At 32.0% G+C, this 19,772-nt stretch overlaps 1 protein-coding gene across 1 annotated transcript; it reads right to left on the reverse strand.

Moving 5' to 3' along the window:
- Positions 1–6,348: 6,348 nt before the first annotated feature.
- On the reverse strand, positions 6,349–18,445 carry LOC131935257 (uncharacterized). Its single transcript, XM_059291625.1, has 9 exons — positions 18,406–18,445; positions 17,912–18,031; positions 15,036–15,230; positions 14,390–14,522; positions 13,952–14,260; positions 12,431–12,520; positions 10,933–11,042; positions 10,470–10,670; positions 6,349–8,798 (listed from the first exon to the last, which is right to left on the reverse strand). The coding sequence occupies exons 2-9, from the start codon at positions 18,029–18,031 to the stop codon at positions 7,158–7,160; spliced, it is 2,799 nt and encodes a 932-aa protein (XP_059147608.1). The 5' UTR covers positions 18,406–18,445; the 3' UTR covers positions 6,349–7,157.
- Between the last annotated feature and the right edge of the window lie 1,327 nt (positions 18,446–19,772).

Genomic DNA, 19,772 nt, shown 5'->3' on the forward strand with positions numbered 1-19,772 from the left:
GGGGATCGACCACAGGGGGTTTGACCACAGCGGATTTTCGGCCATAGGAGCTTTGTCTACAGTGGCGCTTTGACCACAGAGGGGTTAACCTTAATATATAGATTTTAAAATAGTAATTATAAAGTGTTATTTGATTTAAACTTATGATACAATTAATTCGATTTCAAACATGTTTCATGAGAGTCAATTAATAGAAATTAACTTAAAAAAGTAAAGATAGATATTTTAGTCTCAACATAAAGGCTGCTGCTAGGCCTCATAGATTTATTTTAAATATAAATGGAACACAAATAATGCGACATATAACAAGTTTCACAAATAAATAATGTAGATGTACTTGAAAATACATCGCATATATAAAGAATAAAAAAAACATGCCAACAGTATTGTCAGATAAATAATACTTGTATGGTTAGCTAAATGACAGACGAATTAACATATTACATCCTGCCGCAATTTAATATATAATTACACAACATTTAAAATTAGTCTTTACCATATTTGGACAAAGCGCTTGTTATGAAACGCCAGATCAAACACCCATTGACAAACCACTTGTAATCAAAGACCCTCTGCTGAGAAAACACCTGTGGTCAAAGCCCCGTTATGTTCAAAGCCCCACTGTGGTTAAAACCCCTATGGTCAAAGCCCTTATGGTCAAAGCCCATCCGTGCTCAAGCCACCTATGGTCAAACCCCCTATGGTCAAAGCACCTGTGGTCAAAGGTCCGCGCACCGGGCAAACAATGTTACACGGACTAACAACAACTCACACACTCATTATCACAGGGAATTCAAATTAGCACTAAAAGAGATTCGTCACACGTATTACTTAAAAATATAGAAACAAATGAAACTACATTTTAGTATGAAATATTTATTATATTACTTTACAAGATACATTCGTGTTTTAGAAAGTATGTAATGTATATTGAAATGCTTGTTTAATTAAAAATGTTCTTTATCTTTTTTTTATTATAGCACACATCAGTCTACCTTTAATACATGTTACGCAAAGTATTCAAGTTTATTATTTATCTATATATTGTTCAATGAATTGTACTATTTAGTCTAGGTATTAAAAGTTATGACAAGAAATGTCTTTTTTAATTTTCAATTAAAGCGTTTAAACGCTATTTATCTATAATATAATCGTTTAAAGTAGGTTATAATATTATTATTTTTTTTCAGATTGCAACCAGTCATCTGACTTCGACTATGAAACAATCACTTCCCATGCAAATCGATTAATTAAATGTGTAAAGCATCCTGGTCGTACAGGATTTATTCCAGTAAGAGAACTGACAATCGACCGTATTCCAGGAGAAGACACTGACTTGTACAATTTAATCCTTACATTAGCAGATTTGACTGTCGTGGTAAATTGCTCTTCATTATTTGAATTTAAATACAATTTTTCAGGATTTATAAACTCTGTAGACATTTACACTGAAGATAAAAATGTAAATTGTTTATGTCCATTATGTGATAAATCACAGAAACAGACACAGTCGTGGGCATTGGTTCATGTAATTACAGCAGCTAACCAATATGATAAGATTGATGTTGAGAAAGCTAAATGTTGTGTTGGTTTTGACGATGATTCGAGCCCAAATATTAAGCTCCCGGTTCAAAAAATAGGCATGGCTGACATGGAAGGAGATAGACTAGTGATTTCATTCAGCACACATGATATTGGTTTAGCGAGAAATCTAAAACAGAAATGTCGCGAATATGATGGTCTTTGTAAAAAACTGCACGACAAAACTAGCGGATCAAGTGACAAAGATAGAAATGTTATTATTGTATCACATCCACATGGAGGTCCAAAGAAAGTATCATTTGGTAAATTGTTATACAAGGAAGAACAGGCAGATGGCAGTTCAAGGCTGAAGTATGATACGCCAACTTGTCCTGGGTCCTCAGGTGCTCCTGTCTATGTTACAGGCATGTGTGCATACGCTTCCAATCATACGCACAGTGGTTGTCTCAAGTACGAAAATATGAATTGTAGTGGGTTGTGGTTTATTTAACTTTAAAGTTATGCGGGTTGTCATAAATGCATAATCCTTTTGTTTTACATTGACATAAGTAAAAAAATCACGGAAACACAAGCTTATAAGCAACGTAAAGATTGATATAATTTAGTACAGCTTATTATAAAACGAGCATTATAATTTTACATTGGTTATGAAATTTCTATATGTTTTCGTTTATCTATATATTGGTATCATCAAAGTAGGAAACAGTCGATTACAATACTAAAACATACTTAACTTTTAATTGTAAACATGCTAATTCGTTATTGTTTTGTTTTCGAAATAACAGACAACTTAAAAAACAAACGATTGCGTATAATTACAAAATATGCTTTTCGATATAGAGATCACTTGGTAAGGTGAAATAGACTTTTTATATTTTATAACCTCTGCATGTAAAGTGGTATGTAGTCGGTTTTAGGCTAAATCTATTTAACTTTCTGAAGTGAAGCCTGAGAGAATCATGTCTGGGATTAAAACCTCGAGACATGTGTTTCACACATACACATGTTATAAAACAGTATTAATTTTATTTTTAATACACTTTGTGAATTTTTTTAAATCTTTAATTTATTGTTGGAATAATCAAAAACATGTAATTAAAAATAAATTAACTATTAGCTAGTTGCACATCATGAGGTTTATGTATATGTTATGTTCAAATGCCAATTGTGTTGATGAAAGGGCCTCAGATTTTTAAAATACACTTTTTAAACTGTCCTTCCTTCAATGAGCATTGTTGCTTAAATTGCTTATTCTTTGCCTGTTAAGGTATGTAGAAACACATGTAATATAATATTGTAAACTTTATATCAAATAAATATTGCATGACAGTGTGTGTGATGTGTTTCAATGTTGTTATTGAACTTGTTGTGCTAGTCTAAACCTACGTGTAAAAAAAATTTGTATCTTATAAAATAGTGTATTTTTATTCTTTATTCCTGTTTGGCCCCTTAAGAGCAATGGGCTTTAGGCAGACCTCTCCATCGGACTCTGTTTTTGGGCAGGTCTCTTTATTTGCGCCCTCGTAAGCCCGGCAGTCCTTGACTCTTCTTCTGTTGTTTATCTCCAGGACTTCCTTTGCCGTCCTACTTCCTCTCTTCACCAGGGTATTCCAGTCTACCATTTTCCTTGCGATATTGTCCTCTCCCCTTCTCAGGTTATGCCCAATCCATTGCCATTTGCTGGCTTTAATATAATTGTCAATTGGCTGTTGTTGGTGTTACTACATTTTTGCATGGAGATAAATAACAAGAATATTTCCACGTGCGTTTCTGAACACATAAAAGAGATCAGGTACTTTTGCCAACATGGATACTATCTATTTATATAGCACATTAAACTGAAGAAAACGTGATTACATTATGTTCACTTTTTTAAAACAGTACTTCATATAGAGTTAAGTTGATTTACTAATTACATATTGACCTTTGTACTTGTGCAAGATAACAGCTAATAATAAGCTCAGCGGCTTGCTGTTAGTTATCAACTCTTACACACGGAAATCAGAAGCATTTCTAAAAATGGTGTTATAAAGAAGTTTCATTTAGATTTTTAAAACTTAAATTACAAAGATATCAAAGAAGTATTTTAAAGTATTTGAACACAGAACACAATAGAGACAGAGAGTGAGAGAGAGACATGTGACAAAAACACGCTTTTCATTTAGCAAGGTTAGAAGCACTATTTGTTTTTTAAATGTTGCTTTTAAATACACACCTAGTAATAACAAGTCTACGTTTACAGTGGCGTAGCTAGGAGAGGGCGGGTGGGGCGGCCGCCTCGGGCGCCGACCCCAAAAGGGTGTCAAAAGGGGTAGACAAATTAATTTTAATGCTCATTTTAAGCTGAAGTATTGAAATTTAAACAGTTAAAGTTACGAAAATAAACGACTACAAGATTTTTACACACTGATTTAACTGTTTTCTATTTCAAGTTGGTGGCACCGAAATAGAAAATGTTACGGGATAGTAACAGGGAAGAAGCGCCACAAACCTTTCATACTGCCAAGGAAGGCGCTTTTTTACAGACAGGAATAACTATCGGAATAGGTAGCTACGCCTCTGAACGTTTATGTTTGATTTTTTTTCTTTACCATGTTGTAGTGTATGTAATGTTACTAGTTAGCCTCTTTACACTTTTCTTCAGCATCTATGATAACTTTAAAGTGCTGTAAAAATTATGTCAGTTAATTCATTGTTATCGCTTTCAACGTTACCCCGAAAAATAATAAAATAACACAAAAGTGTAAATATTTTTAACGTTAAAGGAGTCCGTATTAAAACTTGATAAAATTGTGTAAAGTACTAATCTGAAGTAACATGTTTCCGATAATAGGAGGCTAGTGGCAGAATTATTGTTAAGTTTTGATGTACGCCGTTACACACCTAAACGTTCCAGAAAATATTTCCTGTTTCCAGCCTCGTAAATGTACTTGTTCTAAAGGCAAGGACCAGTATTGTCGAAAAGAAAATATGTTTCTCTTATCAGATCATTAGGAGGGGTAGTACTTCCAAAACTGTGGAGAGTGTATTTACTTTCCCAGACTCAAATTCAGATGCAGATCAGAGCTGAATTTATTCAAGAATGTCTTACTGACCCGAACTTGAGACTTTCGTATTAGGAATCTTGTGGACGTAAAGTTTCTTCTACCAGCTACAACACGCAGTCAATATGTCGTGTCCGCTTGTGTCAACCAGAAAAACTTACTGAATCAACATTAAAAACACTCAATAATATACAGCAGCATTTTGACATTAATACTGTCATCTATTGTTTGGCTTCTTTGCACCAATTAACTAGCTAGTTCTGCAATACAAGTATTTTTCAGAATGTGGGAGTAAAATACTCCCGTGTGGAAATCCGTCTGCAATAAAAAGAATAAATTTACAGAAAAACTGTGGTTTGAAACTACTAATATTTATTAAAATACCACTAACATCGACTAACACAAAAGCTTTACAAATTGACACAATCATTAAAATAAACTTTAATATAACAGAACACTCCAAAATATTGAAGAACTGAGATTTAAACTAGTCTAAAGATTTAATTAACTACGCAATGTTAAAGCAGATAAAAGGTTCCACGTTTATTTGAAGAAAAAAAAATACATTTAATTAATAAATGATACACACAAAAAAGTATATGATTAGTATTTTGTTAAAGAAAAAATTACACGCCAAAAGTTATTACAGTATATAAGCATTAACAATTATTTTGCAATTTTAATCAAGGACATCATATAGAATGGAAAATAAAACGAGTCTTATTTGGAATTGTGAAAAGAGTAACTTTTTAATATAATATTCGATAATTAATATGTGTTTAAGTGTGCAGCATATTAATTTATACTAAATATATGTTTAATGAAAATAATTCTAAGTATATAATCCATCCATTCCTCTTTCTCGCCCATAATGGGCTTTGGCCTGCTCCTCTACTATATTCCTTTTTGACTTGTCTGCTGTCTTGTTTTTCCATGTCTTCCGTGTTTTGACACCAAACTGCTTGAGGTCTGTCTCACGTTAACTTAAACCTGCCTTTAGGTCTTCTCAGTTTAATGTTTTGATTGGTTTTAACTCTATCCCTCTATTGAATGTAGTTCTTTCGTAGTCGTCCTTTTTTTACTGCCATTACTGTTGGGATTTTGTACAAGTTATACAAAATATTTGAATCATTTGGTGCAAAGAAACCGCAAGCTACCGATGTCAAAATATCTAATTATTTTTATCTGTTAAACTAGAATAATTTTTGTTTTTTTTATGTTTGTTATGGATGTACTAAATAAAGAACAAACTTTAAATTATATTGTATTGTTAAAATTAAAGTATAATCTAAATATTACTAGGTACAATTATTTTAGTGAGGAAAAATTGTGCAAGATACACATAACGTCACCAAAACAAGTGTGAAGACTTTAAACTCTACAACAATTAAAAATTCCACTTATTGGTTTTAAACGTTTCAGTGTGGATTTTTTTATATCCAAAAAAAATTTAAATATATCAAAGTCTTTACTTTAACACATGAACTGTCTCTATGTATCATTTTTAATACAATACAAATTTTAATACAATTTCACTAAAACGCATAAAAACTTTTTTAAAAACTTGTGACACGTCACAAATAATCCTTTATAGTTTAAAAAACACATATCATTGGAAAAATGAAAAAAACAATGTAATGAATTGAAACATAAAAATGCAGTCATTAGCATAAGTTAATTTAAAATTTTAAAAAAATATTATTTATATACAAAGAATGTAACTCTAGAGTTAAGAGTAAAATAATAATAGAAAAATGCGCTAAAATAGTGACAATTGTGACATTCAGTACTTTATTACAATATGTTTGCTTAATAATTAGTTTTGTATGGGTACATTGGTTTATACAAATTCTATTATTTATAGAAACAAGTTTAAGATTAGTTATTTTGTAGGATAATATCACTTACTTTTATTATATATTTAAAACGGCGAATTATTTTAAAAAAATTAGAAATAAAATTCCCGCTATACCCCACATTGCATAAACAGTGAATATAGATTGATGATTTTACATGCAATTTAGTCTAAAACAAAACTACGTTTACCATTACATTTTATAAGAAAAATTGTTGTAAAAAATTGTTGTAATTTTTCAGAGCTTCCTTCTTCAATAAAACACTAAAAATGGTATTAATTTTTTAACTGTGGTGAACAATTAAAATAAACAAAAATAATACATATACGTCCGATTAATATGTTTAGTAAAAAAATAGTTAAAGGCTTAACACGAATATTAATACATGAGTTTTCATTGTAAATGTTTATAAACCGTTAAAAAACTGTCTAACATACAATTAATATTTAACTAATAAGCAGAATAAACGTGTTACAATATATTTTGTAGGGATTTGTATTGCTGATTATTTACTTTAAAATTGTATTCTAAACGTACATTCCTATTTCTAATTATTTCAATGTTAAGTTTTTCTTTATTCATGTATCAATACGATGAATATCAGCACAACAAAAATTAAATTCTTGATTTAGAATTGCTTAAAATACTAAAGGGTTTTGTTTCCAATGGTATTCATTTTAATGTAACAAAACCATAAACGTATGTCTTACGTTTTTTAAAGTTTACCTTTTTTGGTAAAGTTAACCAAATTGAATGCCAAGTTCGCCCATTTAGGAATGGGCTGTTTGTCTGATGTGCGATTAATTTTCTCCAAACCTTTTGGCGCCAGTCTATGCAGAGTTCTGATGGGCCACAGAAGTCTGTGACAGGCTTGATGTGTGAGCACATCAATGTAGCAGGACATGAGGACGCCGTCCACAACAATGGTGCCGCTTCTGGTGAAAGGTGCAAACAGACCTTGACGGTACTGACGTGTGACGTTTGTAACACTGGACCAAACAGGTTCACCTGATTCCACCTGCAGGATCTCATCCCCAACGTTAATCTTCCCAGCCGCCAGGTAATGTTCTTTGTTTTTCTTTCTGCATAAGATCAGGTGGTTTTCCGTCAAAGTAGCTTGGTTGGATCTTGTGTGGATAACGACAAAAATAGCTCCACGGTTTTCGTCACTGTGTCCAAACATGAAGACTTCGTCAAACACCAGCTCGTTTTGTTTAATCACTGTAAGTATTTTTTCTCCCAGTCTCAGCTGGCTAAGCGTAACTAACCTACCATCATGTAACTGTACAATTGAATTACCAGGAAAACATCCACCACTTTCCTCGACTTCTGCATGAACTTGTTGCTCTACCTTTTGCTTAATTTCTTCGTCAATTTTCATTATGTTTTCAAGGCAAACTTTTAACCTTTCACGCGTTTCTTGGCGAACAGTGTATGTTTGGTCTTCATTGCTTTTCTTTTGAGCTTCATATATGAACACTTTAAGGGCAGCTAGTAGGTCGTTAAAAGGTTTATCATTAACAGCTACAACATTTTCTAACTGTCTGGTAACCTTTATTGATTCGCTTAGTAATGATGCATTGGCAATTTTTGTATCTACTTTTATCGCAGTAAAAATTGTCTGTACTTTTTCAAAGATAGAGCTGTCTAAAAATATTGCGCTCTTGGACTGCTCTTTGATAACTTTGGAAAATGTCTCATTTGCATTTTTTAAAATAGGACATGTGTACGGCTTAGTGTTCATTTTTTCAATTTCTCTGATTAAAAGTACAACCTGCTCTTTTTTCAGTTTAGGGTCTTTCTCGTTATTGTTGAACAACACAATTCTGTAATTGCATCTGCGCATTAAATTTTTGAAAAATTCATGATCTTGCTCATGAACCCAGGTTTTAAACGTCCTATATTTTTTACGATCGAAATTATCACCACCAGTTATAACAAATATACCATGGGTGTCAATAAATTTTTCCCCTACTACATTTTCCATCATTGCTATGCAGTGTCTTTCTTCGTTTGTTATTCTAGTACCGAGTTTTAAAACCAGTACAAAGGCATGCACCCCCCGTATGCACTTAGTTATGCCAGAACTAATGGATTTAACTAAATCTTTTTTTATCTCATCAGGTTTACAGAAATGTGTTGTTTCCGCACCTGGAACATCTACTACAGTAATACAGCGGCCATCAATGATTGCACTTTCACAAGAAGCTTTAGTTGTAATTGAAGACATGCTATCTCCATACTCAAAAGCATGTTTGCCTAATATTGTATTTCCTGTTGCACTTTTACCATGTCCAGTCTTACCAAGTAACATTAACCTCAACATACCGCCATCAGGAAGTGTTCTTGTTATTTCCTGTAGTTAAAAAGCAAACAAAAAATATCATTTATTAAGATTGAAACTAAAGTTTTAATCTCTTACATCTTTTGAAAAGGATCAATATGTATTTTTCACACTGACTTAGCATGAGTTAGTAAGGGTAAATCAAAGCACTTGCATAATCATAGCATTAAGATATGTAAATAGTGTGGGTATGTATGTGAGTATAGACATGGACATGGGCAATAGCAGGGACATAAAAATGGACATGGGAATATGGATAGGATTAGATATAGATAATTGGTCGTAGTGGTCGTCTAATAGACTGACTACCCGAAAGACTTGAGTACGGAACTCGGTATTTTGTTTGTAGGATGTCCTTTATATATATATATATAGATGTTGATGTGGATGTGGATTTGAGTGTGGGTGGGGCTATAGGTGAAGGTGTAGGTGTAGTTGCAGGTGAAGATGTAGGTGTAGGTGTATGTGTAGGTGTAGGTGTAGGTGTAGGTGTAGATGTAGGTGTAGGTGTAGGTGTAGGTGTAGGTGTAGGTGTAGGTGTAGGTGTAGGTGTAGGTGTAGGTGTAGGTGTAGGTGTAGATGTAGGTGTAGGTGTAGGTGTAGGTGTAGGTGTAGGTGTAGGTGTAGGTGTAGTTGCAGGTGAAGATGTAGGTGTAGGTGTATGTGTAGGTGTAGGTGTAGGTGTAGGTGTAGATGTAGGTGTAGGTGTAGGTGTAGGTGTAGGTGTAGGTGTAGGTGTAGGTGTAGGTGTAGGTGTACGTGTAGGTGTAGGTGTAGGTGTAGGTGTGGGTGTAGGTGTAGGTGTAGGTGTAGGTGTAGGTGTAGGTGTAGGTGTAGGTGTAGGTGTAGGTGTAGGTGTAGGTGTAGGTGTAGGTGTAGGTGTAGGTGTAGGTGTAGGTGTAGGTGTAGGTGTAGGTGTGGGTGTAGGTGTAGGTGTAGGTGTAGGTGTAGGTGTAGGTGTAGGTGTAGGTGTAGGTGTAGGTGTAGGTGTAGGTGTAGGTGTAGGTGTAGGTGTAGGTGTAGGTGTAGGTGTAGGTGTAGGTGTAGGTGTAGGTGTAGGTGTAGGTGTAGGTGTAGGTGTAGGTGTAGGTGTAGGTGTAGGTGTAGGTGTAGGTTTAGGTGTAGGTGTAGGTGTAGGTGTAGGTGTAGGTGTAGGTGTAGGTGTAGGTGTAGGTGTAGGTGTAGGTGTAGGTGTAGGTGTAGGTGTAGGTGTAGGTGTAGGTGTAGGTGTAGGTGTAGGTGTAGGTGTAGGTGTAGGTGTAGGTGTAGGTGTAGGTGTAGGTGTAGGTGTCGGTGCGGGTGCGGGTGCGGGTGCGGATGCAAGTACGGTTCTGGATACGTTTCCGGATAAGGGTACGGGCACATGGACAGGTATATTGATAATAATGATATGGACACAAAGACAGGGAACTGGCCGTGGACAGGCACAATTACATACGCATATTCAGATGCAAATTCAGATAAAGATGCAAAAACAGAGGCAGAGAAATATGTACATGGAAAAGCACATGCACATGTTCTTACACAATTGCATATCGATACATATACGAATACACAGATGAATATACATACCCCGATGCATCTGGGTATGCATATGCTGATTCAGATGCAGATGAAGATAGTGATACAGATACACATAGATGTTAACATGTTTATGATAATGAAATAATTAAAATAACTTACTTCGTAGTATTGTTCTGCTTCATTTAGTAATTGTCCAGCAGACTGATAGTTGGGTTGGAACTCTTTGGGATGGATAAATCTCATATCAAGTCCCGAAATAAAATCTTTGCTTAGTTTCAGTAAAGTCTCCAGATTTTCTATGGCTTTTTTTATCAGCTTAGTGTTGACGAAATCGCCAAAGTCCTCATTATGCATTAGGCCCTGTATTAAAATGTAAAGACCATCATCAAATACATGAGTGTGTGCGTGCGTATGTGCGTCCATCCGTCCATCGGTCCATTCCTCCCATCCATCCATCTGTCCGTCTTTATTCAGTATTATTGCATATTTATCCATCCATAAATTAATTTAGCCACAAATTCATTAAACCATTATTTCACACTAACAATAATGCATTTCTCCATTAATCCACCCGTTTATCCAAAATTACATCTTAAAACCATCCACCCACCTTTTCCCTTACCTGATATATTTCAAGAGCTTTTATAATGTTACAACGGCTTGAAAACAGGGAACAACAGGCATCAATGGCTTCTTCTGTGTACTGTTCAGACAATGTCACGCATGGTAGATCTATAAAAGTGTTAAATATGCTTTACAATTGTTATTATTTTATTAAACATCTGACATTTAACATTTTCTCTCTTTTTTTCCTCTATACAGTGTATATATATATATATATATATATATATATATATATATTTATATATATATATATATATATATATATATATATATATATGAATATATATATATATATATATATATATATATATATATATATATATATATATATATATATATATATATATATATATATATATATATATATATATATATATATATATAATCTACCACTTAAAGGTATACTTTTTTCCAGATACATTTTTAGTTTGTGTGAATAATAATAAATTTAGGTTAATTTTGTACTTTACGTTAATTTTTGTAACATTTTTTTTTTGAGACAGCAAATTAGATTGATGAAGAAAATTAAAACTTTAAAAATTGTACACGATGGTAATTAAGTCGCGTTTTTTACTATATGCACATCTATCACAAACAATTATGTTCGTCACCAACGAGTCTATTTTATCTGTATGATATATATATATATATATGGAGGTACCTCGACATACGAGCAATTAAACACGAGAGTTTTTAGAAACAAGCCGTCGTGCGTGCCACTTTTTGTTTTGCAATATAAAAAAAATAAAACACGAGGACCTCCCTTCAAGTGAAAGTGGGGAAAGAGTAGCGAATGAGATTTAAACCAGCGAAGAAAAATGCAGTGATAATAAAACGAAACTTAAAAAACAATTGTAAAGTAGCTGTTTTGTTTTTAAATGTAATGTTGAGGAGAGTTCCCCAAACACAATCAAGTCTTACATGTCAAAATTTTAAACGCATTGTGGTCCGTTGACTCCGATTTCAGCCTGCTTACTTTCTGGATTTAACCCCATAGCTTTTGTCCACCAAAGAACAATCTACAAGGCAGCAGTAGCAGAGGCGTAGCGACGTTTCCCGGCGCCCGGGGACAAACTTTCGATTTGTACCACCCACCGCAGAGTTTCGATTTGCACCCCCCCCCCCCTCAAACTTTCGATTTGCACCCCCCCCCTTAAAATTTTGATTTGCAACCCCCTCAAGCTTTCGGTTACTTTTTTCCAACCCACTTTGGCGCCTCTAAGGTCGGCGCCCGGGGACATATGTCCCCCACCTGCCCCCCCCCCCCTATCGCTACGCCTCTGAGCAGTTGTCAATTTTAAAATTATCTCTCTCCAAACATAGCTGTCCCCTACGAGCTAGCTTCATCTGCATGTAAGGGGTGAGGCAAATCAGGGAATTTTTTATGGCACTAGTTGGTGAATTTGGTTGTATTTGTGGCACTTCCTGTGCTTTTAAGCATGTTGTTGTTATGTATTGCACTGATATAAGCACTAAAACAAAACACTAAACGTTACCTGCATTATAGTTTACACTTTGAAGTGTCATCTTTAAAGGATAAAATGTAAGCTTGCTAGGTTGAATGCACCTTACATTGCCAGATTTCTCTAGTTAGAAATTATCAGTAAAAATAGAGAACGTTAGATAAAGTGAAAACTCTGATTGATTTTTAAAGGAAGGATGATTGATCCTTTCGTTAACAATTTTGCAATGTTTTTTTTATATTTTAAACGTTCATATATATATATATATATATATATATATATATATATATATATATATATATATATATATGTTAGGCTCAAACTGTCTGTTTAATTATTTAATTGTAAGCGTGCAGGTAAAATTAATTTTGTTATAAATGTTTCATAATCCTTTATTTTTATTACTCGATTGATCAATTATTTTCTTCAATTGGAATAATTTTATATCGGTTTCTTTATTATTAAATTAATGTCTATAGAAGACATGCAGCATATTCGAATGACTACGGCTGCTTAAATTTAAATAAGTATAATTTGTTTTCTTCTATACAGAAACAATACATTTTGTCTTACAAACTATAACAATTAAATACTAAAAACAAAAGACATTAAGAATTATTTTAACTGTAAATGCAAAATTAGCCTACATTGATATAATCTTATTCCTAGAACATATTACATTTTATAAAATTTGAATTTCTTACTGCCTCCACTGATTTTAAGATTTGCAAACCTAATGAAACACCGTAATGTACTAAACTTAAAATCAAATTGCGAAAAAACAGTTGAAGATTTTTACATATTATCCCGTCAGTTTTTACATTTTATTTTTAAATACTTAAACAAAAATCATGCGTTTATAAAACAAAAACCTTAACCACGCTTTCATAATGTACTTGATAAAAAATTGATAGTTTATAAATTGCTTTGCTATTTCACTTCAGTTATATACATTTAGCTTCAAGTTCTGTTATATCATATACACCTTTGCTCTAACGTAAAAGCATTTGACGTGGATAAAGACAAAACTACCCGCACTGAGTTACAGAAAGCACTCTCTCACCGTGGCCGTCCATTCCCCCTTATTAAAATATTATTTGTTTTCTACGTCAAGCAGCATATATTTACAATTATGCCAATTTAGTATATTACAGTTTTCCGATTATGTTGAAGCCATTTAATATAGCAAATGTTATTATCCACCAATTTTAACGCAATTTGCATTTTATTATTACTGAGGTGTAACCTTTAACATGTAATTTATTACTGTAATATGTCACACAACCAATTTAACCAATGATGAAGAGCGTTTGGAATTATGCATTATTAATGTAATAGCAATGTAGGCATAGAGACGTTATTTTAATGCACAAGACACAAGACAATAAAATCATAGGGGAATAGTTATTCTAAATATGTTTTAGTCACTTTATGCTAAGTTTTTTAGTGCAATGACAAGCGTATAAATCTAGATCTCTAAAGATTATAAAAATTTACGCTTTTCTTCCTGTAAATATAATATACAATTTTAAGCGTATCGAAGAGTATACTTACGAATTTCTTCCGAATTAAAACTGCTGTATGTTGGAGTTTGATCACGCACACAATCATAATCAACTTCACCTGACCACTTGTTTTTAAAAAAATTTCGGAGACATTCAATGACCCCAGATGGGCTTTTTGGACTGGTGGAGTCAAAACTGGCTGTGTTTATTTTAACTTGAATCTTTTTATATTTCTTATCAATTTTTAGTAAAAACTTTTTTAAGTTTTCTAAAACATCTTCATTTAGATCTCCTTGTTCGGATTTCAATTTTTTCAGAATTTTTTGTTTTAACTCGTCTGTCTTTTCTCGTTCTGCAACTAAAAATGGGTTACTTGTTTTAATCTAAAAAAAAGAATTTGTGTAGAAATTTTCCGAATAATCATTACACTGGGATTAAAGCGTTATATTAACAATCGTAAACAATCACAATATTCAACAAGACTTACCTTTGTGCTTAACTGTTACAGCTATCACGAGTTCATTTCCGAAATAAATTTCTTTAATCAAGTGAGTTACGTTCTTGTTATTATGTCCATCTTGCTCACCAACATCATCAACATTATGTAGAACTTCTTTTTTCTGTAATTTGAAAAAACTATAATTATATAATCAAACATGTAACTTCACTTTCCAAACATTTTCACAACATGGTTTTCGATTTCTTAACATTTCTATATTAAAGTGAACGTAAAGTGTTTGTAATAACGGTCAGAGATATTTAGACGAATTATTTTGTTTTCCGTGATGCATTTGTGGATTTAAAACACAACGGTGCATAAATCTCGAAAAAAAACGATAAATGGAGATTATATATATATATATATATATATATATATATATATATATATATATATATATATATATATATATATATATATATATATATATATATATATATATAATTAGTTAGTAAACCCACACCTAACGGAAACCAACCTGTCCTAGTTTAACTAAACCTTACTTAACAGCATATATATATATATATATATATATATATATATATATATATATATATATATATATATATATATATATATATATATATATATAATTTGCATAAGATATTCTTTTAAAAATTTAAACTATACCTACCTTTTGGAAGTTTAACTTTAGACAAATTGTTGTTGAATCTAAATCTTCGAGCTCCTTCAACAAAGATAACAGCCAATCGTTTTGTATAGCATTTATCCTGACTTTCAATGCGTACTCCATTGGTAATTTTAAAAATTGACATAATCCTTTAAAATCTGATGCCAATAAAAATGTTTTTTCCAAAATGTCAATCCGCTAAAAAAAAATAAGAAAAAGTTGAATTTATTAAAAAAATATATATGTATATATATATATATATATATATATATATATATATATATATATATATATATATATATTTATTTATTTATACATAAAATGTACATATTAAATAACAGCCTCGATGCAAAAGAGAAGAAGCATAGCATACGTGTAAGGATATCGACGTTCTCAATGGTATTGATATAATTCGTTACGTGACAAAGAAAGCTGTACGTCACGTAAGCTTTTATTAACATTTTATTTATAGAACTACACTGTTTCTTTAGAAGCCTACATATTACCTACCCGACTATAGGTTCAAAATTTCTCTAGGTTTGCTATTTCAAGAAAAATGTAGGACTTTGTCCGCAGATTCCATCCTCCATGAATCGAGCAAGGTGTCAACTAGAACTTGTGTACGAATGCACTATCACCATGAGCACCTAATTCAAACTCTATTCATTCGCATTCAAACATTATTTTAACAATGTGACACGTTTGCCAACAAGTGTTGTCAAATTAAAGGTGGAATAAAATCCAGAGAAATGTAACATTTCATACATGCTTATTACACAAACACTATTCTCAAGCATTTAAAGTGAACATATTAAACAACCGAAATTGTCATAACATTTTTTACAACAATTTTTAAACATAAAGACTGTGGATTACTTGCATCGTGCAACATTTTGTTTTGATTACTGTCACGGGAATTCACTCAGTATTAAAGGATAACAACTGTTAAAAGCTAAAAGTGATATACACAAGCGAGGGTCAGGATTTATTGAAAAAAATTCATAAAAAAACGTTTTAATAACAAGCTTTATTGTACTAATGCACTAAAAAGTAGAAAATAAATTATAGACTATTATTTAAATAACTATAAAGAAAAGAGTGGGTCACTTTAGTATCTATTGGATACCTTTACTAATGTTAAGGAAGACACCCACGCTTTTCTTTATAGTTATTTAAATAGTAGTCTATAATTTATTTTCTACTTTTTAGTGCATTATAATATAAACGCTTGTAATTAAAACGTTTTTTATGAATTTTTACCGCAATTTTTTTACGGACACTTGCGATTATTAACTCGTCATTTCTGGATGGATGTATGAATGAATGAATGGATGTGTGTCCGCAGCTTTAAGTCGTATCTCCTCCTCAACGAAGCAATATCGAGGACTAGTTCCAAAAGCAAATATGTTAAGCAAGTTCCGAGGATGATTGTGGGCCAAACAATTCTCCGAATTCCTTCATGGATTTCCCGGAAAAGCCAAAAAACCTCGAACAAATACATTTTTTGGCCCATATCTCGGCAACCAGACTACTTAGCGACTTGAAACATTTACCAATCGATTCCTGCCATAATTTAGAACAATATTGCCGAAGAAAGTTTTCAAAAATATCCTTTCGTTCGGTCACAAAAAAATATTTACTACTTTTTTAAACTGAGCATCATGTAGGCCTACTCGTTAAAATAAAACTATTTCCCTTGATATAGGTTAATATAGTTGTCTATTTTTAGCGCAATTTCCATACTGGTTTCTATTTTGTTTTGAATTATTAAAACTACTTGTGTTGCATTATTTATTTGCTGAATATATGATTTATCTCGATTTAAAGTTGTTATGGATAACATAAGGAAATTGCGCTTAAATTGTCACTAGACTTTTTATTAACTTGTTTATTTTTCTTCTTTAAATAAAATTGTGGTTATACATTTAAAACATCTAACATATTATTTTCAACAAAAGTCCGTAGAAAGTTCTTCATATATCGCTGCAGTTTCTGATGTGATGTCCGGCAAAAATATTTTGCGGACAGACAGAGAGAGAGAGAAGTGCGCACGGGGCCATTATATATTATGATATGCGGTTTTTGAGAAATCGAAAATAACGTAAATTAGTACTTCCGGTCAACGGAAATTACTCAGAATTTGACATTAGGTAGAGATATAGACCTTTTACTTACATGTGAAATTTCATTGATCTATCTGAAATAGTACTCAAGTTATAGGCTTTTGAAAAATTCAAAATAGAAAAAGTACCACTTCCAGCTATCGGAAATCGCTCAAAAGTTGATACGGATCTACGATTTTGAAAAAATACTTATATATAAAATTGTATCAACTTATCTATAACGGTACTCAAGTTATCATGTTTACACACAGACAGACAGACATGGAGAGGAACATGCTGATTTAATGTGTGCCATTGTATACCAAAATTTCGGAACATTTCCTAAATATTAATTGATCAAACAAGTTGTCATAACAAGTTTTATTTTTCGCACACTATGAAATTATTAGTGACGAATAAAATCACCACACTCTTTTGCATTTTTCTGCACTATAACCTTATGACTACAAGTCTTTAGTCTTTAATGAATTTATTTTCACTCTATTTTTTTAGATTTAAAAATCTTTTTGTTGTCTGGCACATGATCTTGCCTTATTGACATTGTACTTCAAAAATGTGATGTCACATTGAATTCTCTTCAAATCTTGACCCTCGTACCAACTTAGAAACGAATCTGTCAGTTAGAATTGCCCGAAATTTTGCTAGCCTGTTTCGACCTAGGACACCAGACTGATTGACTACAGACAGACAGATGAAGCAAGTTAAATAAAAACATGTTATAAAAGCTTGTAAAAAAAGTTTTATGTGAAGAATTACCTCATCTCTGTGTCTTGCTATTGAATTGTTAGTTTGAGTAGATTCAAATTTCCTTGCGTCAAAGAAATCGCCGAGGCGCGTCCCTAACTTAAATGGGGCTGATCTCAGCATAGCGGACATCTACAAATACAATTGTACAAAATTTTCAATAAAAATAAAATTTTCTCTCTTTACTAAAAGCTTTGGTTGCTAAAACGTGTAGGTTTCACCCTTACATAGAAGATATATAAAAGCAAAAACAGATCAAAATAATCACAATACAAAGTGTTTATTTGAGAATACAAAACATTGTTGATCAAGTGCAGTTTTTTATTACAAGCAAGTCTTCGACATTTCCGCTATCCACATCCACATATATATATATATATATATATATATATATATATATATATATATATATATATATATATATATATATATATATATATATATATATATATATATATATATACATAAATATCACACATATATCAAGGACCGAAAAATCTACTCACCGTTATAGTTGTTCACCAACATAAAATGATCGATGCACAGAAGTAAAATACAAGCTGCCAGCAATAGATATTTTCTAGGAAAAGAGAAATCCCCGTAAAAAACATGCGCTGTAGATGCTGGGGTTCTCAATTCTGAGAGAGAAGACAGAAAAATAAAATTTTAATTAAACAAATGACGTATATGTCTGAATGATACTATAAAAGAAAAAACATACTTGCAAATTTAATTCTCGCTTCAATCAAACAGTGATTACAAACATACATGCCCAAATTCGAAAAATGTCATATTGCCACAGATTTAATATTAAAGATTTAAACTAAATCTATTTAAACGTGATGAGTTATTTAGTACAGAGATACAAATTCACACAAACTCACACAAATATTAATTTACAACTTGCATTACTCTTTTTTAAACTATATATATATATATATATATATATATATATATATATATTGCGTTGAAACAATAACATTAGAACTGCTCACCATATCTAACAATATTTTTATTATTCCCCTTTCTCCGCGCAATTTCTTTGTCATTTTCCTTCTCAGAAAGTCCAAGTCAGCTATTTGTAACATCGGGAAAATCCACAATTACGTAATTACCTCCCTCAATTTTCCATTATTTTTAGTTTATTTAATGCAGCTATACACACAGTATATGTTGGCCTATATAATAGGCATACGTATTTTATATATAATGCATACATATTACATGTATATATAATGCATTTATAATAGAATGTTAGCTATGAATAAAAGTATTATTTTATAACTTACAAAAATTTTAAAGATTGAAAATTGAGATCAGTAGTAAACTCTTTGGCTTAATAGCCTAGCATCATCACCAATATGTTCCCTACAGTTGATAAAAAAAAGTTGATATGATACTGATTCTCTTTTTTTAACCAGGTAATACGATATACAGTGAAATATAACGTTTTTAACTTTCTTTTATAAACTTGAAGTATGTGCTAAGGGTTGGGTCAAAACAAGAAAGATTGTTTAAAAATGTAATTGATTATTGAGTAACAAGCTAAAGTAAACTAAATACGCAGTAGTCAAACGCTACACAGCAGAAAGACAGAGAATGGAAATATAATGAATATATTTTTAATATTTCGCACTGACCACTCATAACGTTGAATGCAGCAAATGACTCATGGTTTTATTTTTAGAAAATCATTATTTTAAATGTTAGCGTTTTAGTAACATTTTAAAGCAGTTGATGATAATTCATAAATCCCCGTTCCATTTCTTGTATATTCAAATCGACTCTAACATTCATCGAACATAGTTGGTAACTACTTAGAGGTTTATTAATATCTAGCTATAACTTTAGCCGTACAGACTCTTGATTATGA

Source organism: Physella acuta, unplaced genomic scaffold (genome assembly GCF_028476545.2).
Source record: "Physella acuta isolate Inbredline_101_S28 unplaced genomic scaffold, ASM2847654v3 ptg000139l, whole genome shotgun sequence".
In the NCBI taxonomy this organism is placed as follows: domain Eukaryota; kingdom Metazoa; phylum Mollusca; class Gastropoda; family Physidae; genus Physella; species Physella acuta.